The sequence below is a fragment of the Halichoeres trimaculatus genome, unplaced genomic scaffold (assembly GCF_033239565.1).
Source record: "Halichoeres trimaculatus isolate MK-OKI-2021-1 unplaced genomic scaffold, fHalTri1.1 fHalTri1_scaffold_3, whole genome shotgun sequence".
Lineage (NCBI taxonomy): Eukaryota > Metazoa > Chordata > Actinopteri > Labriformes > Labridae > Halichoeres > Halichoeres trimaculatus.
In genome coordinates this window covers 6,493,928-6,510,992 of record NW_027437181.1, presented here as the reverse complement: position 1 = coordinate 6,510,992, position 17,065 = coordinate 6,493,928, and the positions used below count along the sequence as shown (strand labels likewise).

Here is a 17,065-nt window from a genome sequence, read left to right as displayed (position 1 = left end):
GCGTCTATCCATCATTTCTGTAGGTAAAACATCCCGTAGTAATAATTATTTTTTAAAATCAGACAAATAAATTAAAAATACTTACAGCTTTTATCACTTTCAGACTTAAATGAAATGTAATTCAAAAAACAAAAAAAAAGAATTATAATCTTTAGACTAACATCCACATAAAGCAATTTAATAGTTTAATAAGTTAAAGCATTAAAATGAGAGGATAAATAGTTAAAATAATGCATAAAAAGCATAGGTTGGAGGTTAAAAATGGGGAGAAAAGTATCAAAAATTGTGAAACCGGGCAGGTAAATAATAAAAATGAAAATAAAACAACAAATTATAAAGAATTTTTTTTAAAAAAATGATAAAAAATAATTTATTATTATTATTATTATAACTTAAAATATTTTCAAGATCCAAAAGTGCAAGACAACTTCTCTCATTGTTTTTTTTTTTTTTTTTTACTAGGCTTAAAGATGTGACTAGCCGTTAGGATTTGTAACCGTTGAGTGGCGGTGCTTTATCCAAACGGAACCAAACTAGCGCAAAATCGCCAACGCAGAAGAAGAAGAGTTCCGGTTGATGTTTACCGCAAAACGGAAGAGACCACCCTGCTCTGCTAACGACCCGCTGCTACTGTCCCTCCTCCTCTCCTCCAAGTGGTCCTTTAAACAGTAATATTACGAATATTGTTAGTCACTTTAAAACTGGAGCTGCTGTATCGCTTTACAGAGAGCGGCGTGTAAATAATGAGCTGCTAACGTGGAGCTAACGAGGAGCTAACGGGGAGCTAATGAGAAGCTTACAGGGAGCTAACCAGGAGCTAACGGGTTAGCGTCGGGCGGACTCGGCTGAGCTCGGAGCTTCTACGACGAGGTTAGCCGGCTAACTAGCTTACGTATTGATTTTACATGTTGTAAATGTCGGCAGAAATAACCAGTGTGCTTTCTGTAGATGTAACTGACAAACGATCGTTTGTTCCTGCTTTTATTAACCTGTTTTCCTATCGTAAGCTGTGACTGTGGCAGTTGATATCTGCTGAGTTAGCTGTGTCACCGCAGCTGGCTAGTCGAAGCCGTTACTCTGGACGTTGCTAGTAACGGTTGAAATGACCGAATGATTCTGTATTGCAAGAGTTTGTGATGCTGAAATATGCGAAAACAGGCTGCGAAACGGTTGTAACTGAAAGGGCCCCGGAGAACAGGGGCGCGTCAAGGGTTGGCATGGGCCCCACTGAAATATGATTGGCCACCTCATGTGCCAATCAAAAATCCTTTAGATATTGGCACAATTTGTGATTAGATGCGGGACTTAATAAGCACTATTTTAACTTAGCTGAAAGACTAGACATAAAGTCACAATGTCCCAAGAATAAAAATGGACCCGACTCTCCTAACATTTCAAAAAGCATAATGTTAGCTAATTGAGTTTTCGCTCAAAACATTACAATTTTATTCTTTTCCAATCCCGGCTGTGGTCTTGTGACATGTCTGTAACTCTATACAATCACAGTTTTGATTTTTGTAACATTTTATTTAATTTTATCTTGTTAAGACACGACTATGATCTCGCTACATCTTTAGTTGCATAACATCCCTGTATTCTCTTGTGAGTATAATTGTTTTCACAATACATTACGACTTTGAACTTGTAATATGACTTTTTTTTCTCATCACTATGACTGTAATCTCTTTACATTGCAAATTATCTATCGGTCTTTGTCAGGTGACGTCACATTCGCAAACTCTGCAGTGCATCTTAATGCACTGATCAATATTGTTAAAAAAAAAAAAAAAAACCTTTCCCTGGCATTTATCGTCAGCTTATCTCGATAAAGTTTTCGCTCGTTTGGCTTTTGTTTTTTTAGTTTTAAAATTGTATAAAATCGTAGAGCTCCTCACTGCCTCTCCTTTTACCTCTAATGTTAACCTCTATTGTTTACATCCGTTTACCCACCAAAATGGCGAGAGGGGCTTGTAGATGACGTCACTGACAAAGACGATTAATATAATGACTTTCATTCTGTAACATTAGGACTTTGCAGTGTTAGCACAACAACTTTCCTCTTAAAATATTACAGTTTTATTTTTTTCCACATAAGGGATCTAGTCATGTAACATTTAATTTCTTAACAATAGCAGTATATTTTAGGGCTGCACGATTATCGCAATCGCAATGTCAGCACATGCAATTACGTAATCGCAAAAGAGGATATCGCAATCGCAATGTCAGCACATGCAATTCAGATTTTTCTCCATAATAACCAAGCAAGTCTGTAGACTCATCATGACACAACTTTTTTTATTCAATCGCAAGCACAATCGCAATCGCAATATTGTCCACCTAATCGCAAATCGCACCTTTTCCCTAAATCGTGCAGCACTAGTATATTTAAATGTAGCAACAGAGCTTTACTCTCGTCAGTCTGTCAGAATCTTCACAACATGATCACTGTTTTCCTGATACAATACAACTGTATATTTTATTGCATCGTAATCTTGAATCGTTACATTTTTGTAATCTTGTTATCATAGTTGTTTTCTACTCTGGCACTAATTCCTTGTTGAATAACGTGCCAACTTGGCCTTTCTTTTCAAACTTCTCTCCACACCCTCTCTTCATCTGACAGGTGAATATTAGAGGATAAAGTGGATGTTGGCGGTATCATCAGTTACAGGACACTAAGTGTTGTCATGTTGTTGTGATGGTTTGAAACAGTGGGTCTTTGGGCCGTGAACTGTAATTGTATTTTTGGTGAGAACTACAGAGACCATCATCCTTTGCGTGCTGCTTACTGACTCAGATGTAGCACAGCTAAGATGTCAGACACCAGCTTTAATGGTGAGGAACAGCTTGATTTGAAACTGCGGATTCTCCTGCAGCTCTTAGATCTGGCAGAGGAAACATGGAATAACGAGCTAAACACCTTCTGTCATGTGAACGCGCTGAGCGACAGAAGCAGAAAGCCTCGGTGAGGTAAGAGAGATGGCTCAGAAAATCAGGTACAGGGCTAACCGATTGTCATCTGTCCACAGCCTGTTTCTTCTGATTTGGATAGAAGGAAGAGGAAGCATTGATGTTATCTGTTGATGATGGTTTTTTAAAACTGCGGTTGCCATCTAGTGAAGTTTTGACAGCAGAGATTACGGTCAAATGTTGACTGGAGTTAACAGATCACAGATTTCAGATTGTTATCAACATCATCATCATCATCATTTATTTTTCAAATCCTTAGAAAACACACTGCAACAACAGAGGAGATACAAATAAAATTAGACAGAAAAAAATAATGAGTGAAAAAAAAGTGGTGGAAGTGAGAAGAAATGAGTTGTAAATACAGGAAACAGTAGGCCTGTCACGATGACAAATTTTGCTAGCGATAATTTTCCAAAATATTATTGCCGATAAACAATATTATTGTCATTATTATTTTGATTTTTTTCCATTTTTTCATTGATGTAATTATGATAAATGGGATAATAAAGTGAGTATACCATATCAAAAGCAATAAACTTTAATTTCTTAAGAGTATTTAACTGTAATTAAAAGGTCAGGATCTTTTAAATGAAATAAATTAAACAAAAAATATAATAAATTTAACAAACAAGAAAGAGAAAAAAATACAATGAAAATGAAATGGACTCTCTTTTAAAAAAACATGTCAATGAAAATAATTAATACTATTCAAAAACAATAAAACATAGACCCTGTCTCTAAAGAAAAAACAAAACTCCAAAAAAAACCCCAGCAACAACAAAAACTATAGCCTAAATAAAAGGGAGTTCATACAGTTCCTGAATTGTTTGCAACATGTACTTTTTCCTTTTTCAATCCGCACTGTCTGTCAAACATTTTTAACATGTCTGGCTTTCAACCGTATTGAAGGGCTGCATTTCTTTGGCAATGTAGCTGTCTTTGAGCGCCCACCATTTGGCGCTTTTATTTCTATTTTCTTTGCAGACCAAAAGCCTCAGTAAGAGCGGATTGTCAAAGAACAAGGCTCCACTGCACCTCCCTCTTCTTCTTCGTTGCAACTATTTTCAAACAAATGCGACATATCAGCTTGTTAGTGTTCATAAGCTCACACTTTGTTCATTCTGGTAAAAAACAAAATATTCCCACACTGGGACTGTAGCAGGCAGCTTAAGAACCGTATCTTTCGTGCCATCACTCATATTAGCGTGTGTTTCCTCCTTACCCCTCAGGATGCTCGCTTCAGCTCTCTCCGTGTGTACGCGTGAGCAGCCCAGTCTTCACCCCAAAGATCGCAGTTTTGACAGATGCTCACTCCGCCATAAATCCGCTAAATCCGCTAAATCCGCTATAGAATCTGTGCACCCTGATGTTAGGAAAGATAGACGTAGTGAGCCATTTTCTCATTCAGCCTCTTTGGACGAAAGAGAGGAGGAAAACAAACATGCATGCACTTGTCAGTTTATCGAGGCTGGCAAACTTGCCGAGGACGTTTTTATTTATCGTTCGGTTAATTGATTTATTGATTATCGTGACAGGCCTGGTGATACAGGGACCTGTCCTGTAGTCAAATGGAAAGGAGCATATCAATCTAAGTGTTTAGGCTTCTGCGCTCGTAAAAGGCTACGTAGACCTTCAGCATAGGCTACAGCGTTGATGCGATGCAAAAATATGCAGGCTTCATTTGTCACGAGAGACTAGAAGAAGGGACTGTGGTTATCGCATATCCAGCAGGCACAAGTGAAGTAACTTAAAAGTTAGTAGGCTTCCTACCGAGATATATGTTCAATATATTTAACATAGCTTTCTGTAGGGAGAAAAATGGGTGAATTGATGGATGATGAATTAGTTTACTCTGAGTAGACGCCACAGAAACTTGAAGCAGATCTTAACTCTGGTTGAATTATGGGAAATGTAGGCTGTCTGTTCTAGATCCAGGACAAACAGATTCAAGGTCAGTTTCTGCCTCTCTTGAGGCGCCCTGCAGGGCATTCATGTTGATCTCTGTGAGGTTTGACAGGTGTAGTGGTTTTTCAGGTTGGCCTGGTCCGATGTCGATCCTGTCGGGGAAAGCAGGCTTTTTGTAAAAACAGGACAATGGTTTCGTTCATCTGCAGCAGTTTTTTAATCCTCCTGTAGAGTTTCCAGGTGACACTGGACCTGATCAAATAGCTCTAAAGTCACTGAGTTTGGATTTTGAAGCCTATTTCAGTTATTACGGCTAAAAAAAGGCATCAACAGTAGATCAGGTTGAAGAGGTTGGTGTGTATAATTCTGTTAATGGTTGATAAAAAAAAGTTTATGAAGACATACTAAAGTTACAACTCTCACCTTGTTGTTTTCTTTCAGATCTTTTAAAGTTAGAGACTGAACACGTTTCTGATAACTCACTGAAGTAAGCTTAGTGAATCTTGTCTCCTGTGGTTTTACAGCTGGCGGCTCTTCATCCCTTCCTGTCCGTTAACTTCCTGCTCCGGGGCTTCACGCGCTCGGTCATTGTCGCTCTGTCCGTCTGCTCAGCAGCAGCAGCGTCGGACCGGCCTGACGCCTGTTATCAGCGGGCAGCACCAGGAGCCAGAGCTCATGGTAAGAACAGCAGAAGCATCTTAAAGCTACAGGTCCAGGAGAACAGCTGTGCTGCCTTTAAGTACCAAGCCCAGAAGTGTTTAGAGGGAGGAGCTGGTCCTCGACACGGGGCTGCAAAGCTAGCGATGCCCGGATCCACGCCGGCCAGCAGCAAGGCTCGGGTGTACACCGACGTCAACACACAGAAGAACAGAGAGTACTGGGACTATGACGCACATGTGCCAAACTGGAGGTACGCTTACACACCACACGCCAAATGCTACATGCCACACCCCACAGCTTGGTTCAGGGTCAGGGTTCACACTGAGGCATCCTTTGAGTTCACGTCGATTCTGGTGGAAAAACATGTAGACAACCACACCACATAAATACTGCAAGTGTTTTAAGCATAGAATCACAGCCTAAGCCTTCCTTCTACTCCCCAAACAAACCCAATCCTCACCTGTCACCCCTGGTCCTGCCCTCACCTGTCACACCTGGTCTGGCCCTCACCTGTCACACCTGGTCCAGCCTCTGACAGTAGGGAGCACAGAGAACAACCCTGTCACTCATAGCATCTGCTGCTTTTTTGGACATAGGACTGAATGTTCAGTGCGTCCAGCTGTTAGCTCAGGGGGTGGGGCTGTCTGCAACACACCATGTGTTCTGCAGGCGTGGTCACCGGGTCCCCTCTGTTCAGGGTCCATATATGTGGCTACAGCATTAACCTGCTCTGAAACAACTGAATCTGAAACCTCTACCTGCAGCATCTCACAGACATGATCTCTGACCACTTACTGCTGTGCTGGTGTTTGCTGTCAGGACTCAAGATTCAGCTTCTTATGATCTGAAGTTTTCACACTGTACACGGTTTGAACCAGGCTTTTAGTCTCCTGTGTGTCAGCATGTGTTCAAACACAGATGTGTGTGATTGTCAGATTCAGAGCAGCAGATTGGTTTTCATTTTTTCCATCCCCGTTTGCAGAGCTCTCTGCCTCCCGTTGGTATCGATCATTATTCTGTTTTGGTTTTAAATCTGATGGAGGACATTTGTGTGGGGGCAGTGTTCACCATGCTGCTATTGGCTGCTGCAAACGCCAATCAATACCTGCCTGCCCAGTGTCCACTTCTACAGGAAACTACTGCTTTAATGAAAGCCTGACACAGAGAGCAGAAAGCTGCATTTCTGTAACAAAAACTACAATTAAATAAATATATTGTAATCCTTTTACTCGGCTTTCATGGCCTGTTCACTAAAAGGAACAATCTAGGGGAATTAAATAAAGTGTTATAAAATAAGAGGGTGCATTAGACATACATGGGGTCAGCCGAATAGAATTAAATGCAGTAGAATGGAATGAAAAAAAGGAAATGTAACAAGGTGCTAGATAATTCAACAAAATAGCATAGAAAAGATAACAATGGATTGAGCAAAATAAAACAAAAGTTGTAATAATTGCAGTGGAAATTAGTGGAATGTAGTAGAAAAGAAATATAATTTTGTGGGAAATACTTTTTTAAAATTAAAATAGAAGAGAATGCTTCATAAAAAGATCAGTCAGGCTGGAATAGATAGTGGATAGTACAGCGAAGTGAATCCGAAAAATAACATCTAGAAATGCACCAAAAAATTTGGCCACTGAAAATTTTTGAATGTGTTTTAGGCTGAACAGTTTTCATCACTGAAACAAGACTGATGAAACAGTGCGTTGTGATGACGCTTGCAAAAACCGGGGCCAGCAAGCTCTTGTCTGAATAAGGCCTATCATGTGTGCAGTGTGGATGTAATTCAGTATGTTTGAGAAAGGTCCACAGACAGCAATTTGAAAAGTGCGCAATGCGTGCACAAAAATGATCCAGGCAGGGATGGATGCAGAGACACACAAATACATGAGGGCACACACAGAATAAGCACACTTGGGGCATGGAGAGAGAGTCAGGAAAAATAATGCCACAACCACCATATAAGACATATAGGAAAAAAATCTGTGCCTTTTTTAAAGCGCTCCCAAGCTCAGCTCTATGAAGACTGCATTATTCTTTGAAGCATTATGATTAATAGATGCAATGCTGTGAAGTTAGTACATAGTCATAGCATAAATGCAATGGCACTTATAATATGTATAAAAATTTCTTTTAGTGTTTCAGTTTTCAACCTTGGTTTCCTCATTTTTGGTTTGACCAAGAATTTCCATCTAGGTGCATCACTAACGAAAACTGTCAATTAGAAGAAAAGGAATGTATAGAAATGAAAAGTACAGTAGAAAAAAGGAGAATGGCAAATATCAGAGTAGAACAAAAAGAACATGAATCTAAAATTCATTCGAATGTCAAATGACTCTGTTCTGCTTTAGTTATTCTTTATCAAGCTGATTTATTGATGAGCTCCTGTGGTTTGTGTGAGGAACACTTTGACTGTGTGAGCTTCAGCGATGAAGAAGAAGAGACTGATGCATTTATTGAACAATAGTTAAAGTAATTCTATTAAAATGTTTGTATCAAGTTAAACTTGAATGTTGATTTCTGTTGATTAAACTTGTCTTCATGTTTTTTTTTTTCTGCAGTAATCAGGAAAACTATCAGCTGGTTCGTAAACTGGGCCGAGGGAAGTACAGCGAAGTATTCGAGGCCATAAATGTGACCAACAATGAGAAGGTTGTGGTGAAAATCCTCAAGGTGAGCCTGAAAATATCTTAAGTTCCCCATCCTCTGACCTGGGAGCTGTATCTGACTCTGCTTGGGACCACACACACACACAAACACACCACATGCATGCACACTGCATACCTGACATCACTACAGCCTGTGAGGGTGTGGATGAGGCTTTGTGTCATCCTGTGGCTCCACCAAGGGCGTCAGTTTGTATTTAAAAGTGTGGGGGATAGCTACTGCCAAAAGTGACTTTTGAGGGGTGCTTGGGGGGATGATTTTAATTGATTTTACTTTTGGTATTGCTACCATAAAAAGCCTGGACTTATTTCATGTTTTAAGTAATTGTGATGTACTAAATAAAAACCTCTTGAGCTAGGTCGACATTTTTATATGAATAACAAACCTCAACAATATTGAACTTCATGTTGAAAACTGCATGTCAAATATATTGCCTACATCTTTAACTGAGTATATCCATGACCGATCAAGCCTAACCAGCTATTTCCAGTCAAATCGAACAAAGTTATAACACAAAGCAACTCAAGGGAGAAACAGAAAAATTGCAACACAGCTTACCAGCTCACCAAAATTGACCCCACAATGATCAGTCTAATGACTCAAACTGAAACAAAAATAAGTAAATCAGCAGCGGAAGAACAAGTTATCAAAACATGAAGCCTTCTTGTCTTACCTTTCTCATTTCTAGACTGGAAACATTAATTATTACAATTATCTTCATTAAATTATTCCAGAAAAATTTTGCCATGAGTGGATCATCCGGGTCATGACCTCTTCTTCTTCCGTGGTTTTCATGGAAGGGTTCTATTTCGCTATGTTGCGTTTACCGCCATCCATTCTTTTTTCTTCTTACATATATGAAATCTAGGAAAATACCTGATCCCAAATCAACATGTCATAAAGAAAAGCAACAGACATCAGAGCTTTTTTCACAAAGCAGAAATGCAACGTAGGTGCCATCTCACACCAGTAGCACTATAATTGTACAGCTGCTGTAGCTAACACCATGAATATATCAGTAGGATATACTTTGTGGTTAAGCTAGCAGGAGCAATTTCTTGACTAGCATTACTGTCGTAAACAACTTTAGATAAGAGATAAATGAGCATTATAGCAGTTTGGACTTACAAGCCATTTTATCAAAACGGTGTCCATCTATATAACCACATACTGGCTTTGACTGATGCCAATTAAAACACAAATGCAAGGAGCAGGGAGACAATCTGGCAGTCCACAGAATCACCACTAGATGGCCTCATATATCTTAAAGGCATATTCAGACCTGGACTGTTTGGTCCACTTTAAACAGACCAGGGTTCGTTTCCCACACTGGTGCGGACTTTTCATGCAGGTGTGAATAGACACAAACGAACCCTTGTGCGGACCAAACAACCGGACCGAGACCCACTTTTTGAGGTGGTCTCGGTCCACTTCCAAACGAACTCTGGTACAGTTCGTGGTTCTCCGGTGCAGGTCTGAATACAAGCCAAGGTCTATCCAAACTAACTACAGGATACATGCGCCTTTTGGGCCTATAAAGCCACCGTAACCTAACCGTCTTTGGTTCATACCTGATCCTCCGTCTTCTGTTTAGCCACGCTGTTGCTAGCATGTTGTGGGTCAGGACACGCAGAGCATAGCGTCTCCTTGCTGCGATCATTCGTCTTCGCTGTTCCAAAATTTGAAATGGTGTTGTTAAGCCTTCTTTGAAGGAGCTGCTCTTGAAACTGAAAATGATTTTGCAGCTCTAATACGAGCACAAACACATGTTTACCGCCATTTCCAGGTCTGTACTCTGAGTGCTGCCTTTGTCAGTGCTGTCCAATGAGAGCACGGACCGTTACACACGTGGATGTGTTTACAGAATATAGTCCACTTGCAAAAAGTACAATCTGAATACGAACCGCACCAAACGAAAAAAATAAAGTCTGCTTTTGGTCCGGACCAAACAACTGGACCAAAGGACTTTCCTGGTCTGAATACAGCCTTGGACTCAACACGCTCATATACCAAATCTACACGTATTTACATTTATTTACCATGGTTATTAGGCTGTGGCCACTTTAAAAAGTATATCAAACAATAGGCTAATTGTACCATCATCAACAGAAGTACAAACATTATAGAACATCTGGGGTGCGTTATACAAATAACCATCAATCTCAGGTGTGTTTTTCCATTGTTTTATTTGTCTAGGAGCAGAATTCAGCAGAAACAAACAAAGAGCTACCAGATCAGGTGACTGAGAATGAAGAGGTGAGGTCTGCACAAACAAAGAAGAAAGAGTCAGTGAGGTTATCTCGTAGGTTACTAGCTACAATGAAAGTGTAATATGTACTTATCTGATCACAAAGTGATGTATTTAATTATTTTTTTTAAAAATTATTATGCAGTCTTTGGTTAAAATACATTACCCTTTATACTATTGCCTATTGATCTCATTTCTGAACTCAGCTTGGACAAACCAAGTTGTCCAGATATCTGACAAAAGATGGCTTTACTGTACTGAGAAAAGAATAGAATAGAATAGAAAATACTTTATCTATCCTCGAGGGGAAATTCAGGAGTCACAGCAGCAATCAAGAAAACAAAAGTAAGAAAGTGTATAGAAAGTGCAAAAAGGTCCACAAAAAATAGATGACGACAGCCCGTCCACCACTCTCCTGCCCAGCCAGTCCCCACCTCCACAGGGTCCAGGACTGAGCCTCCCCAGCAGTCTGTTCAGTTTCTGTCTCCTGGATCCTGTCTGCCCACAGCGGGCGAAGCTCCTCCAATGTGGCGCCAGCATCCGATGTCAGCTCCGTCAGCCACGTCTGTGAACAGTACGATGCCACTCTGCCCTCCGGCAGCCCCTCTGCCGCTGGGCTAGCATGGCTAGCTCATCCATCCCACCAGAGATAGATCCCACTTTCCCAACAACGATAGATGGAAGGACAGGTCCACGTCGTCACCTCCCAGCTCACACCTGAGAACCAGCACGTCGTCTTCACCTCCTTCTCCTCACCTTGAGGGAAATCATCAAGCCCTACACTAGTTAGCATTGACATGCTACAGGCTGCTAACAGCTTATTTCACATGTAAACAATGCAGCCATGGTTACATGTAGGTTCTCCAGACAAACACAGGAGAAAAGTAGTAAAAAATATCGCTGAAGCCACAAAAAGTTTGGTGTCCATGACCAACAATGAACCATACAAAGTGATGATCCACTCCAAATACAAATATGACGAAAAAGAGACGAAAAAAATTACAAGAAACGAACAAAGACGAGAGAGCTGCTGCAACAGGCAGCTACTTGGGCAGCGCCTAGCAACAAGAATGTGAGGCTATTGTGTCGTAAAACGGCGCTACCTCCGCTGCAGAGCCACAGCTGGCTACGAGGCGCTCGCCGCTTAGTGTATCAGTCCACGCGCAGCGTGCCAGATATCAACAAACGCAGGTAGTCTGCCAGGACAAAGAGACACGATGAGAACTAGAGCCTTATTTAGCTGTGTTTTTGTGTGAAAGTAACGCGCTGAAAATTCTCTAAATAACGGGTGAATGCAGAGCGATATCAGATTTTTTCAGTGGGAGTCCGTTTATTTGTGTTAATTTGTGTTCAAGTAAAATATGGCCTCGTCTGAGTGCAGAGGAAACCGGCAGAGGAGCAGGGAGGGGGTGTTTGGTGCGTGCGCCCTGGGCTTCTGCTGCACAAAATCACTGCTGTAGGGGTAATTTCTGCCCTGAACCTTGTGATAGGACCCAACTTGTTCCATCCCCGAGTATCACTTTAAGGTTAAATTAAAGCACAATAGTTCTGATAAACCCAATGGAATCAATAAATCTTTCATCTTAAACAGAGCTAAAAGTGAATCTCAGCCATGTGGTAATAATTCTGCATCCTTCACTTTATGGTTTTCTTCTTACAGCTTCCCTCGGTGTTTATGTGGAAAGGTGTCTTTCGTGATCTGTCCATGGAACTTCCCTTTTTTAAAATCTGGCTCAGTGAAGTTAATCTCCATGTGTTTGTTTTTATTTTTCTTCTTTCCACAGCCGGTCAAGAAGAAGAAGATCAAGCGAGAAATCAAGATTCTTGAGAACCTGCGTGGAGGAACCAACATCATCCGCCTGGTGGACACGGTCAAAGACCCGGTGGTGAGTTTGTTTCTGGGCATGCTGTGAGATGTTAGTCCAGGGGCAGAGAAAGTGATCACCTGGTGTCTTCTTCTCTTCCAGTCCAGAACTCCAGCACTGGTCTTTGAGTGCATTAATAACACAGATTTTAAGGTAAGGTCTCAGTGTGTCTGAACCCCCCTGATCCCGATCCTGATTTCTGAAAGCAGAGACCAGCTGAGCTCCTTACACACTCTCATACTTTCTGTCCTTATATTGTTTAACAGGAGCTTTACCAGAAGCTGACAGACTATGACATCAGATACTACATGTATGAGCTGCTCAAGGTAAGAATGAAATTATTTCAGGTGAACTGTGCCAAACCTGCTTAGAGTCACTGGACTAATCTGTAGGATGGGGAGCTGATTATGAGGCTGGGATTATTACTGAATCAGATTCACGCTGTCTTTATTGTCATCACGTGATTTGCACACAATGAAATTAGGAAAGTTAGAAGTTAATATACAGGGATAATTCAGCACACCTTTATAGACCTTCTCCTGTTGGCAAACAGCTGTCAGACACGCTGCTGCCATCGTCTGGTGGGGGTGTGGTATTACAACCAGGAACTTGAAGTTGTTCTGTTCAGGGGAGATGATGTTCATAATCAGTGCATTTACATACGGCTTCAGAAATCAGACTATGAGTTTAGTCAGCATAAGATTGGACTATTAAGATGCATGCAAAAAGCTTGGTCAGACCAAGTCACAGTGTTTGACTTGTACTGCAGCCAGCCACCAGGGGGAGCAGTTTTTGTTGTGCCTTCATTACAAGCCAAGCAAGACAACGTCCTTTTTTAAATTTATTCATCTGTTTGTTTATTTTTTTTACAGGGATATGTATTGAAAGGGAATATTTTGTGTCTGCTATGTGCACCCTTCCTGTTAGGCTTTACCATAAAACATGAAGGTTTAAATGGGTGCCCTGTCTGTATGAGCTCTTTGTGCAGGTTGGAAATCAAAACAAGAAAACGACCCACTCTTAGGCACCTTAATTTTTGTTGCCTTGGAATCCAAATAAGGTCTCATTGGTGTTTATAAGTATCATGTAATGTGTGTGTGTGTGTGTGTTCAGGCCCTGGATTACTGTCACAGTATGGGCATCATGCACAGGGACGTGAAGCCGCACAACGTGATGATCGACCACCAGCTCAGAAAGGTGAGTATATGAGACAGGTTTTAGGGTCCTGCTCCTCCAGTTTCGATCTCATCCCGTTTCTTTGTTGCTGAATCTCAAACTGTATAATATGAGGCGTTTGAGTTGATATTGTGATTGTGTGTGTGTGTCTCAGCTGCGTCTCATAGATTGGGGTTTGGCAGAGTTTTACCATCCCGCTCAGGAATATAACGTCAGGGTGGCCTCTCGTTATTTCAAAGGCCCCGAGCTGCTAGTGGACTATCAGGTGAGCCTCTTTACCTTCTCGTCATCATGTATGTCACTAATTTAAACTAGTCTGAGTGACCATTTGTCCCTCCTCAGATGTATGACTACAGTTTGGACATGTGGAGTTTAGGCTGCATGTTGGCAAGCATGATCTTCCTGAAGGAACCGTTTTTTCACGGCCAGGACAACTACGACCAGGTAAGACCTGAAGGGTCCCCAGTCCTGATCTGTAACCTCTGATTGGAGCTGTTTCAATCTGATTGTGTGTGTTTGTTCTGGTGCAGCTGGTCCGTATCGCTAAAGTTCTGGGCACAGATGAGCTCTTCGGCTACCTGCACAAATATCACATAGAGCTGGACACTCGCTTCAAAGACCTGCTGGGACAGTGAGTGCTTTTTAAATATATTTGGAGATTGAAGATGATCATTTTTAGCACAGTGGTAATTTTAATGTATTTATGTATTAATGTGACAGTGAGTACCATTTATGGATTTATTATCATATTTGTGTGTATTGATTTATTGGTTGATTTACTAAGGTTATGTTGACTATTCTTGAATCTGTTTTTTGTATTAAACCCTCATGGGTTGCTTTAATATATGACACTAAAGGACAAAATAGTCCTCTTTTAAAAACAGCCTTAAAACATTACAGTAATATTTTTGCATCTTTTTTCCTCAAGTTTTTCAGTCAACTTAAGTCCTAATCAAAAATACATACAGCACTTCAAAATTAGTTGAATAACTTGTGCTTGTTTATGCCTGATCTCAAAAAACAGCCCTTCAGCATTTAATAAATGAAAAGCAACTCATTTTATTTATTTATTTTATTTTTTCATAAAAACAGTGGCATCATGTAACTAAAGGTGCAACTAAAACAGTTGAAATAGTAAGATTTCTTAAATATTTGGTACATTTAATTAGGACTGAGGTTGACTGAAATAATTAACCAAAAAAAGTAGAAAGAAAATTAATCTGTTTTTTCTTAATAGAAGTTTTTGGTAGAGGACATTTTTTGTCCTTTAATGTCCTCAAAGGGTCGTAAATTTGCCTTCAGTGCATTGATGACCTTAGAAAAAAAATGGTAAAAAAAGAAAAAAGATAATAAAAATAATAAAAATGGGTAAATAAATGAATAGAAAAAAATTGGTAGAAAAATAAAAATAAATAAATAATAAAAGATAAATAAAAAAAAACATTTTATGTGGAGTAACACATTCAAAATTAAATCCAAATATTGGGCAAAATAGAATTGCTAGAGGAAAAACTGTCCCTGATCACCCCGGAGGTTCATGTAGGTTTTAGTGAGTAGTTAGTACACATCTGTGTTTTGTGTTTTTTTGTTAGTTTGGTATTTTGTCTTTATTTTTGTATATATAGTGGGCATTTTTGAAGTCTGCAGTATTCGACCAATTTATCAATCCATCAATGATTTATTTATTTTTGAGACAAAGAACAGTTTACCTGTTGGGTTTTATAACTGGTGTCACTGGGGAGCCGTTTGATTCAGCGAGATGAAACATAACTGTACCCGCCCACCGTTGACTTCATCTCAGTTACCTGTGTTTTGTAGCGAAGGTGTCTTTACCTGTGTGGCATGTGTGTTTCAGACAAACCCGTAAGCGCTGGGAGCAGTTCATCCAGTCCGAGAACCAACACCTGGTGAGTCCCGAGGCTCTGGACCTGCTGGACAAACTGCTGCGCTACGACCACCAGCAGAGGCTGACGGCTGCTGAGGCCATGCAGCACCCCTACTTCTGTGAGTCACACACACCTGGACACACCTGTCTGAGCTGTTTTTGCTGGCGTCCTGATTGTGTGTGCTCAAACAGAGTGTGTGTTTGTCCCTCAGATCCTGTGGTGAAGGAACATGCAAATGCCAACACAGACGGCACAAAGGCCATAAGCAGCTCCAACGCGACATGATGCCCAGAGAGCAGGTAACACACACACACACATACACACACAGCCACAATGACCTCACACTACACACCTCTAGTGGGGCTCTGATGTCACTTCCTGTCTGTTTTGTCCTCAGGAAGAACTTTTGTTACCTCAGCTTGTGACCTTTTTGTGGCAGACCTCTGCCTCCACATCGACAGCCATACAGGAGCAAGATGTCAGTTTTACACAAACACACAGATTCAACTTCTCCCCGCAGAGCCCGGCCCGGGGATCTGTTCTGCTGGGTCCGGGTCAGATATAACGCATCTGGACTCAGGTCTGACCCCCTTCTCCTTCCCCTCCCTTCTCTCTCCCTCTCCTCCCTTCCTCCTGTTTTTAAAGCGTGAGCAGAGTGACTGTGGGTGTATCAGCGTCATGCCGGTGTTGTGCTGTAAAGACGTTTGTCGGTCATTACGATGCCGTGCTGACCTGAGATCCAGTTCCAGGTTTTAGCACGGAGCGGTTCGGAGGCTCCCCTCTGCTCCAGATAGAACAAAAGCTATATTAAGAGAATAAACCATTTTTATTTAAAGGATTAACCTGTGTCCCCTTTTATTGACTCTTATTTTTTGCTTTACATGTACACCGCTTTGCTGCCAAGAACAAATCCAACGTACCCAAACGTTTTGCTCTGTGAAACTTATTCTTGAGCAAACAGAGATGTCAGTGAAGTTGTAAATTAATTTATTAGCAACAAAACAAACACAAACAAACAACAAACAACTGTCACTCCCTGTGATTTCAACATTTTTGACCCTGGATAGTTGCAACCTCAGCAAAAGTCATTATAGTTGTTACAAAGAGTTAAAAACAAGGTAACTGGACTGTTAAGGGTTTGGGAGATTAATCTTGTAATCTATTACTTTTTTTGTCTAAATATGAGATTATCCTCGTCAATTTACTTCTTTTTTTTCTGTAATGCGGCCCAAATCCGCTGTCATAATAAATTGTTTAGTTAATCGAGAAAATCTGAAACTAAAAAAATTAAAAGCTGTTATCTTAAACTGTGGTGAAACCTTGATTTTACATAAATGATTTAGGGATGAAATGTAGATTATAGAAAAGAAGGATTACTGCAGGACCTCTTTTTATACTATAACGTGCTAAAAGCATCGAACTACCAAATTGTACTGCAATCATCAGAGTAGCTTCTTCACAATAAGTTCAAATGGGGTGTCAAATGATGAGGAAAGATAAACGTAATTCTTTAGAAAAGGTTTCAAAGTCATTAGAAGCTCAAATTCCACCATCCTGAAAGGAATAAAGCTGTAAGATTCATAAAACTCACAGTTTGATTTGTTTTTATCTGCAAATACATTAAAGCAGTGAACAGGCTCCAGATGATCCTCAGCGTGTGGTGTGTTAGTCAGTAAACAGACAGAGTC

The 17,065-nt window shown here is 40.5% G+C and overlaps 1 protein-coding gene across 1 annotated transcript; it reads left to right on the top strand.

Annotated features, from left to right (window-relative positions):
* The first annotated feature begins 544 nt into the window (after nucleotides 1-544).
* csnk2a2a (casein kinase 2, alpha prime polypeptide a) lies at nucleotides 545-16,219 on the top strand. Its single transcript, XM_074667235.1, has 13 exons — nucleotides 545-870; nucleotides 5,400-5,785; nucleotides 8,097-8,208; nucleotides 12,235-12,336; nucleotides 12,418-12,468; nucleotides 12,582-12,641; nucleotides 13,429-13,512; nucleotides 13,646-13,756; nucleotides 13,834-13,935; nucleotides 14,022-14,122; nucleotides 15,347-15,495; nucleotides 15,589-15,676; nucleotides 15,775-16,219. The coding sequence occupies exons 2-12, from the start codon at nucleotides 5,679-5,681 to the stop codon at nucleotides 15,660-15,662; spliced, it is 1,053 nt and encodes a 350-aa protein (XP_074523336.1). The 5' UTR covers nucleotides 545-870; nucleotides 5,400-5,678; the 3' UTR covers nucleotides 15,663-15,676; nucleotides 15,775-16,219.
* The last annotated feature ends 846 nt before the right edge of the window (nucleotides 16,220-17,065 follow it).